The sequence below is a fragment of the Suricata suricatta genome, chromosome 16, assembly GCF_006229205.1.
Source record: "Suricata suricatta isolate VVHF042 chromosome 16, meerkat_22Aug2017_6uvM2_HiC, whole genome shotgun sequence".
NCBI lineage: Eukaryota > Metazoa > Chordata > Mammalia > Carnivora > Herpestidae > Suricata > Suricata suricatta.
Window position 1 is genome coordinate 11,543,420 of NC_043715.1, and position 9,986 is coordinate 11,553,405.

The 9,986-nt window shown below is 45.2% G+C and overlaps 1 protein-coding gene across 1 annotated transcript in view; it reads right to left on the reverse strand.

Annotated features, from left to right (window-relative positions):
• ZNRF1 (zinc and ring finger 1) overlaps positions 1 to 9,944 on the reverse strand; it is a 99,228-nt gene extending 89,284 nt beyond the window's left edge. Inside the window, exon 1 of the mRNA XM_029925010.1 lies at positions 9,135 to 9,944. Coding sequence (XP_029780870.1) covers positions 9,135 to 9,558 — 424 coding nt within the window. The 5' untranslated portion in view covers positions 9,559 to 9,944. The remainder of the gene's footprint in view (positions 1 to 9,134) is intronic.
• Between the last annotated feature and the right edge of the window lie 42 nt (positions 9,945 to 9,986).

Sequence of the window (9,986 nt, forward strand, 5' to 3'; positions counted from 1 at the left end):
GGCAGCCTCCGGTTATGTTCCACCCAGGGATTTATCATCCACAACCTACTCAAATCCCTCCCCCAACAGCTACCAAAAATTCCCGTGGTGAGAAATGCTATTATGAGAAGGAGTGGCTGCTTTGTGACTCACACTGTTTCATTAAAAAGATTTTTTTTTTTCAAACAAATTTTCAGTAGAAGAATCCAAAGGTTTTCCAAAGCCACAGCAAAAACAGAACAGCTCACAATATACTATTTCTCAAAGGTCTGCCACTTCATAGGCGATTCCTATACCTCAAAATACTGGAGATGCTTAGATTCACTATCCGTTTATGCTGCACTTGGCCTCTGGGCTGAGAGAGGAGGTAGCGAATAGATGAATTAAACACAGCCAACAAGACTGGGCTGGTCAGATATTAAGATGGCAGGCAGCTAGCATGCAAGGCAGCCCTCACCACAGGTATTAGACTTGCCAGAGTTCTCCAGGGCAACTGGCTGCAATGGTTTGAATATTTTAATCACATCTGACCAGAATTGAGGAAAACTAATAATATATGGTATATATGGGTACTTGGTGATACTTGTTATAGGAATGGGATTATAATAAAGTTTCTCTGGAAAGATGACTTGGATGGTATTATATCTTAGTGGGCATTAAAAGTGTAAATGAACTAAGTAGAAAAGAACAATATCACAGAAAGTTAATATATATGGTAGGCAAGTACTTCACTGGTTTGGGTTGGAGTCCCAAGGACTCCCTCAAATCCTTGTAGGATTTCCAAAGTACTCAGGCAGGCAGCGGGATCAAAGAACTCTAATGACCCTTACTAAGGAAAAGCAGCCTCTTAGCAAGAAAAAAAAGGGTTACTGGAGAGAAACCAAGTGAAAAAAATATCAGAAGAGCTGAGAAATGTGGACAAAATAACCAAAATGGCTGGGGTCCAGGGTTTTGGGTTTGCCTACCTCCATCCCAAATCATTGGGCGAATCAGATTTAAGTTTCTCCCACATGCTAACAAATCAACTTGACCTTAAAAGATACTGTACAGAAGTGATCAATTTTAGAACAACTCCTTGTGAAGTATGGCTTATTTAATTATACTTTTTATTTTAGAGGCCCAAAGGTACTACTGATGAGAAAGCTGGAGCCAAGCTATGACAAGTCTAATTCACTAAGCTCAAGATGACTACATATTCCTACATATAAGGTGAAGTTTATCCAAAAATTAAGGTATCACCTTACAGCTAACATCCACATTAAGTCTCTGAGCATGGAGCATTTTTTTTAAATGCTTTACTTTCAGGGAAAAAATACTCTAATATAACACTCATTTAATAATTATTTGGGGGAGGTGAGGAGGACATTCCAGTCACCAATGTTGGCTATCATAAACAAGACTTTAAAAATCACTTAAAATAGCACTGACTATCAACATTGTGGAGCTCAAGGACATACAAGACCAAGGGTTAAAACTGTTCCTCATATTTCCTTATGGGTATTTGCGGCTTGGGATAAATTTTACAGAGGCAAGATTACAAAAGTGGAGGATCATGCTTCTAGACAACAGTGTTCAATGACCAGAAAGAAAAGTGGCCCTAGGGACAACAAAGATACTGAAGCCAAATATACACATGAAGAGTCTGAAAAACAGTTTTTCTTTTTGATACTCTCATTGAGAAGACAGAGGACCACTTGTATTAGGATATAGGAGGAATTTTTAACAAGCACTTTACTGGAACCACAAAGAAATGACCCCTGCTCTAGCCCAGAAACAGGGTTTAGGAAAGAATTAAGATTATCAATGAAGAGGAAGGAGGAAATACCATCCATAGAGCAGCCTCATGGACAAAACCTTGAATTTGTTAATTCAATGGAAAAACTGAGGAAGAGGAGGAAATCTCCCATAAAGCTACAATATTCAGAATATAGTATACTGGAGGCACTCAATAAATACCAGTGGAATAAATAAATGTCTTAGCGCAACAGATCTCCATACGCATGCTCAAAAAGTCTCCTATTTTTGGGTTTGTAAGAGCAAAGGAAAAATAGGTATTTTGTCCATTTAAAGTCTGGATTCATTCTAGGATCTCGACTTGTCTAGCTGCCGGCTGGGGCTACATAAAAGAGGATGCAGCTCTGTAAGCCCTTCAGTAGCACAAGCAGCCAAAGGCAGCTGTGCCTTAGAATGAAAATCAGGAGGAAGACAAGCACAGAAGGAAAGGAGAGACTGCCACACGACCTTCTGTTCTGAGCCAACTTCAATTCTCAGGACTAAGGCACACAGGCTCACACCTCTCCCCTGGAGAAAAATGCGAGGTTCCATGTAAAAGAAAACCGTCATACAATAAGCAATGCTCTTGCTGAGTGACGCTACCCTCTGGGAGCAGGTCAAAGGAAGATTTGTACGGATCCTGCTTAGGAGATACTTGATCCGTTTAGTCATACTGAGAAGCATGCTAATGAGTGCATGAAAAAAGCATTTAGCGTTCTTTCTCTGGGAAGAGAATTTTCAGAATCATTTGTTACAAATTTAGATTGCTGGGTCTCTCCTTAGCTCCACTGAATTCTGAGAGCGAGGTCCAGTCATCTGCATTGTTAACAAGCCTCCTAGAGAATACTGGGCTGCAAACCCTTTGAACCATTCACAGAAATCAGAGGAGCTCTTGGTGTATCTGCCTCCTTCTTGTTATAGATCCAAAGAGTGCACTAGAAATTATATTGCCTCCTTTAACTTGGTGTTTACAGGGACCCAGTGAACCCCCTTCCTCTCTACTTCCAACAAAGGAAGGTTGTACTCTCAATTCTAACAACTCCAGGGAGATCTCAAGGTAAACAGTCCCATCAATCGAGAAGCTACCTCAGCTGCTGCTTTAAGATTAAACTTGGCTTAGGGCACCTGGGTCACTCCGAAGGTTAAGCACCTGACTCTTGGTTTTGGCTCAGGTCATGACCTCATGGTACACTGGGGATGGAGCCCCACTTTGGGCTCTGTGCCAGAAGCACAGAGCCTGCTTGGGATTCTCTGTCTCTCTCTCTTTGCCTCTCCCCCGCTCAAGTTCTCGAGCTCTCTTTTTCAAAAATAAATAAATAAACATTAAAAAAAGAAAAATAAGCAAACATTTAAAGAAAAAATTTTTAAAAAGATTAAACTTGTCTCTTTATTTGCTTCTCACTTAATGATTGTTGGTCTTCAGGTTATTCAATCATACCCACAACTCACCCCTCAAATATCAAAACCAGGAACCCTGGGGCACCTGGGTGGCGCAGTCAGTTAAGCATCTGACTCATGATCTCCTGGATCATGAGTTGGAGCCCCAGAATGTCAACTCTGTCAGCACAGAGCCTGCTTGGAATTCTCTGTACCTCTCTCTCTCTCTGCCCCTACCCAACTCATGCTCTCTCTCTCTCTCTCTCTCTCTGTCTCTGTCTCAGAACAAATAAATAAAGTTAAAAAAACCCACACAAATGGAAAGAGCCCTAATGTCCATCGATGGATGAATGGATAAAGATGTGTGTATACACACACACACACACACACACACACACACACACACACACACTGGAGTATTACTCTGCAGTCAAAAAGAATGAAATCTTGCCATTTCCAACTTTGTGGATGGAACTAGAAGGTATTATACTAAGTGAAGTTAGTCAGAGAAAGACAAATATCATGACTTCATTCATATAAGGACTTTAAGATACAAAACAGATAAACATAAGGAAAGGGAAGCAAAAAACAGAGCATAAAAATCATAAAAACAAAGATGGGGACAGAAACATAAGAGACTCTTAAATATAAGAACAAACAGAAGGTTACTGGAGGGGTTGTGGGAGCGGGGATGGGCTAAACGGGTAAGGGGCACCAAGGAATCTACTCCTGAAACCATTGTTGCACTAGATGCTAACTAACTTGGATGTAAATTGAAAAAAATAAATTAAAACAACAACAACAACAACGCAAAAAACAACCAGGAGCCCAACTGTTGCATGCAAGGGTAAACCTCTGTCCTTATGAGAAAAGAAGATTCAGCAATGAAAACTGCTGGGTCTCCAAGAAGTCCCTTCTCATACCAAGCCTATACCCACAGTAATCACTAGGGACGGTTTGATACAGACGAGGCCATGACAAAGTTTAGAAAAGAAACAGATGGTAATTTCTACTCATCTAGCATTCTAAAAGACCGGGATTAGGATTTAGGTTTTGAGCTAACTTCGAGATTCGAGTACTACAACCTCAACGACCCACTGTCATTAAACCCCCCCCCATTTAAGGTTAGAGAAGCGAGACTTGTCCATGTAAGTTACCACCCCTTCTCTATGAATTTGTTTCCAATTCTGAAACTGTCAAAACTGGAAGTTTAGTTTTAAAACTGGATTTGCCAAAATGTTAGTGCCCAATAACCTTGTGTTGAACATCGCATTTGTAAAATACAAATCATGTTCCTTTTCCCAAAAGGCACTGGAGGTGTATTTCTTTGGTGCAGGGTGGCCTGGCTCAGAGCACTCTTTGTGCCGTATCTGGGGTGTGTCTTTGTTTAATAGCAAAATGTACACATCCCATAAAACAAACACTTGAAGAGTGAAACCACTGTTATCTTCCAACACCCTTCAAACCTCAGTGAGGAAGAGTTGACTGTGACCTTCAAGGAATCATTGGCTTCTCAAGGGAATTTTTACTTTACAGAAAATAAGCCCTCATGGTAACAGAGAACTATAAACTTTGCTTTACAGAAAACTTCCATTAAGAACATGCTTTTTGCAGAGCAGGAGACCCATCACAGTCTTTGAAGACCACAGAATGCTTTTCCTTCCCCCAGAAACGCACGCTTATGGGAGGCACAGGGAGGCTCTCTGATCCACTCCAATAATTGGGTTGGCAACCCTCCTTAATTATTTAAGAAGAGACAATTAAATCATTTGAGAACACTAGCATGACAGCAAAATAGAATCCATGAGATATCTTGCTAGCATGTTCAAAGAGTTATCACAAGTTACCTCCTATCAGCCCCAGTTGAAGACTTGGTGACAAGAGAGAACAGTTTAGATTTTTCTGAATATGCACGTATATACAGACACATGATGAAGATGCTGGACTGAAACCCTCAGCGACCAGACGTTTTATAGCAGGACCCAGAAAACAAGCTACCTCTTCCTCCTAACATGGTAGATCCTCTACGTCCTCCCCCCGACCCCGCCAGTAATCCATTTTCTGAGATAAAACAGGACCACCCAAAAAAACAATGACCAGATCTCCAGAACACATCCAGAAGTCCCTTAGGGCATTAAACACCTTAAAGGGAAATTTACATTTTAATGTGGAAAGAAAGGGACACTAACTCTCGTCTTCTACAGCAGTTCTCAATGGCATTCATTATTATCAACGGACTGTCAATGTAGGTCAGATTTCAATAGAGAGCACTAGCTTCCATTTTGGGGAAACAGTTCACACAGTTCTAAATCTCTCTGCCCAGCAAATTCTGCAGAGAGGAGGGGCAGAGAACTATCAGAGAACCGCCCCTACAGGAACACCACTTTCCTTTTGTATGTTATCTGGCTTTTGTAAACACTATGTCATCAGACCCTCACCGCTGACTCTGAAAGGTAAGCAGGACAGCTATTTTCTCCATCTTACAGGTCACAAAACGGTGACTCTGAGGCTTAAATGACTCACTTGCTCAAGGTCACAAGTCAGGCAGTTAACTGGTAGCCCAACCAGTAAATGAGCCTAGCCCTGTGACTCGCAGGCCAGTACAATTTCCAGGACATCACCCAGCTTCCTTGTGTTTCAGGATGACAGGCAGAGGAGGGGAAGGGTTAGGAGCCCCCGTTCTGACACTGGAGAGCTGCATTCCAATCCCAGCTCTGCCACCTCTTAGCTATTTGACCTTGTGGAGGCTCCTTACTCTCGTCCTGTATCTCAGTCTCCTCACCTGTAAAATAGGAATAAAAATGTCTATCTCTTAGAGTTACTGTGACAATTAAATGAGAAGATGGACACGAGGCACTCCAATTCATTCACTCGACAAAGCTTTGTGCCAGGCACGCACAGTGCCAGAGATACAAAAGGGAGCAAGAGTCACAGTCCTGCTCTCACGGAGCTTCAAATTCAGTCCAACTAAACAGAAAAAGCAAATGGATAAATAAAACACTTACAAAGTGTGTTAAGTGCTGTTAAGGTGAGTGACTGGAGAGATTAACATGAGGGAGGCAATTTTTAAGAGTGGCCTCTAAGGAGAAATTTAAGTTGAGCGCTAAGAGATCAGAAAGGGCTATCCCAGGTACAGAATGGAAGGAAAAGCATTCCAATTACAGGGACCAGGGTGTGCAAGGGTCACAAGAGGAACTGAGAGAAGACAGATGTGATGGCTACGTATCCACAGAGGCTTTGGGGAACAACCTTTACAAGCTGGCTGCCAAAGATTTCCACATCTATTTTAAAAATAACAAAGATGAGGCTCAAGAGAGGTGATGCGTCTTACCCAAGGTCACAGCTACTCCCAGGAGGGGCTGAGACCCCAGTATTCTACCTCCACATACAACATCAGCTCACTCTCTCTGAGGAAGCTTCGTGCACACTGAACTCCCCCACTTATTCCACTGACAACTGTTTTCTGTGCCCATGAGGAGTTCCAAAAGCACCTTAAAAACACAAGCAACAACATCACATCAATTTCTAGGCATCTACTCAATTGTGCACCGAAATCCTTACACTTCTACTCTTACGACACAAGAGCGAAAACTGCTTGGACCTTACTCAAAGGCTCCAAAATAGAAACAAGTTTCTCCTCTTACAGCAATAAACAAGAGAGGAAAGGGATGTCCTGGAAGGAAGATCCTGTGGCCTATTCCGGAAAGTGAGACAGAACCACCATTGCCCAAAAGTGGAAATATGAAAGTTCATTTCAAATGAACTGCAAAGGAAAAACAAATTACTTTATTTGAATAAAAGAATGAATCCCTAAAGAAGTGACTTTCGATCAGGATGGTGCCCACCCCCCACCCCTCCTGCACCAAGAACATTTGGACACTTTGTGGAGGCATGTCGTAGGCAGGGCCCGGTACACCCACTGTCTTACAAAAGGACAGGATGGTCCTACAAAGAATTTCTTACCTAGGGCACCTGACTGACTGGCTCAGCCCATATAGCAAGAGACTCTGGATCTTGGGGTCCTGGGTTTCAGCCCCACATTGGGTGTAAAAATTACTTTCAACCACGTGTATGTGTGTGTGTAAATAATTAAAAAAAAATGTATTACCCAAAATATTAGGAGCTGCCTCACACATGCTTTATTATCAGTCCCAAAGGGATTAATATGCCCCAACTTTTTCCAGATTCTCATGGTTCAGTGGCTCCTCCTACCCTCACCACAGCTGGATGAAAAAAACTTGAACTCCGGTTCTACAGCTGAAGAGTCTGAAATTCTGGAATCCAACTGCAAGCTCCTAACTCCAACACAGAACCTGGGACCCGGTGGAATAAGGAAAAAGAAGTTTCTAGTAAGAGACAGATAAGAAGTTTTAGCAAAATGCAAACTACTTTCCCAGACAAGGGTCTCTAAGACTACATTTGTTTTGCAACACACAAAATTCTGTGATTTTAGAGAATCTTCTTACAGTGTTTTCCAGTTTAAAAATCAGATAGTAATGACGGTTCTTTCAAAAACGTAACCACAGTCATCTCTCAAATACAGCTAACTCTAAACCAGATTTTGTTAAGAAAAAATTTTGATTTCAAGATGTCTAAAAATGATCAAATATCTTGATGCACCCAAAGCAGTCACACCTTGCATCTCATTCAGGCCAGAGAACTGATGCAGGTCGAGGAAGCTCCAATGGTATCTAGGGGTCTGTTCAGGGATTAAAATACCATCTTAACAATTCAAAAGCCACTTTCCAGTGTTACCCTAAATTAGTCACTATTTCCCCCTCAAAAGTGATTTCACAAATTAAAGTTTATAAAATTGCAACAAAAGCCAGACAATTACCAGAAATTTAAAAAGATTCAAAAAGTCTACCCTGTTTCACAAGAGCTGGAACAGTGATCCAATAGATAGATCCTCCATAAAGCAATCTTTCTTCTTTCTACACAATATCTAGATCTTCTTTACTCTCTCAAAGACGTCTGAATACGTTAACTTCTTCACTCCACGTTGCCAATTAGCAAATAGAGGCCCCACACCCTTTTTGACCAATTTTCTAGAAGCCTAACCTGGCTTCTCAGGTTAGCTGAGCAGATAGACCTGTTTTCCTCCAGAAGCTCCTGCCAGTGCCTTTTCCGCCCTGCCAGTCAGGGCCCGGGAAACCCTCCTCTAGCTTTTTGGTGGCCTGTCACCAGAAGTTCACAAAATGAATTCGTCCACATTCTTTGAATCCTCCTCTTCCCCTGTGAGGGACCAACAGCCAGGCAATAAAGTGCCCTCTCCCCATTCCAAAAGGATACGGATGACGGGGGAGACCTAGCACTTAGCATGGAGGGGAAGAAAAAAGATGGAGGGATGAGAGAGTCAACCTACTGCATGCAGCACCCGCCACCACAGCCCAGGCCCTGCAAAGCCTCGGAGGGAGGCTCCCCCGCTAGGCCCTCCATTCAGCAGGCCACACCTGTCTATGCCAGCAGCCTTCCGGCTGCTCCATTTTTAACAATCTGAACAGATCTCCGGCACGAGATTGGCAAAATCGGGCACCCCTTCCTCCCAGCAAAAGTGACAGCCCTAATCCAAACAACACTTGTCCCCAATTTTCTTTCTTTTCACACTCTTTGTTTGATCAAACTGGATCCCTCTCTCTGTTAACGGCGAGGCAGGCACAATGCTGCAGTGACAGAAAGGAAGCTTCGAGGCTGACTTGTTAGAAGCCAGACAAGACCTCCTTTCTGAGGATGGTGAGGCCAATAAATGGGACTTCAATAGGCAGGTTTCGCTCTGCTCATCCACAAGTGAACCAACGCCTGAAGTCCTAAAACGCAGCCTCGCAGGAAGCCTCTTTTCTAGAGGATAGATATCTCATTCATCCCCAGGAACCAAAGGGAAAGCAGACAGATGCAGGTCGCGCACTCCACATCCAAATCTTCGCAAGCGCGCGAAGGTCTGGGGCGCCCCGGCGCGCCCTCCCTCGCACTCCACCCTCCGAGGCCTCCACCGCCCGCGGACTCACCACTGTGCGAGCTGAACCACCTGGGTGCGATGTGCAGAGGTAGAGCATCCGCCAGCGAGGCTCGGGAGCCCAGGTACAGCATCCCGTCTCTATGGTGACCGCCGCCGGTCTCCTGGTAACCATTGCCGTGGGCATAGGTGGAGTCGGACGCAGACCCTCCGCCGCCGGGCGCCCTCTCCGAGTCGCCTGTCCCCCGGGAGGCGGGGGTGTAGAGGCCAAAGGGCACCCCCCCGGCCGTGCTGGGGTCCATGCCCATGCCCGCCACTGAGCTGACCGAGCGGCTGCGCAGCCCCATGGCCCCGCCGCCCGTCCGATAGTGCCCAAAGTGGGGCGCCCCTCCCGGCGGGGGCACGGCGCTGTCATCGGTGGAGACCCCAGGAAAGGGGCCCCGGGAGCGGGCCGCCGTGCTCTGCTTGCCCCCCATGCTCGCCCGGGCCCCGGTGGGGCGGGAACCTGGAGGCCAAGACCCTCCCCCACTTCTCAGCAGCGGGGGGAGGGTTGGGCGAGCATAAAGAGGGAGGGAGTCAAAAAGGAGACCGGGAGGGAAAAAAGGGAAAAAGAAAAAGAATAACGAAAAGAAAACCCGCGGGGCGGAAGAGGCAGGCGGGCGGGGATCCCAAACTAAGAATTTAAAACGATCCAAGCCAAACGCATGTTTCCCCTCAAGGTCCAAAGAGGCGCAGTCCGGCACGGTCTCGGCGCGCCACAGGCCGCCCCCGGGCTCCCGAAAGCCGGGGGAGCCGCAGGGAAGGAGGGAGGGAGGCGGCGGGCGGGCGCAGGGAGGCGCCGGAGGAGGCCGCCCGCCGGACAGGAGGAGGCGGAGGAGGGCTGGGGGCGCCGGGCGCGTCCCCC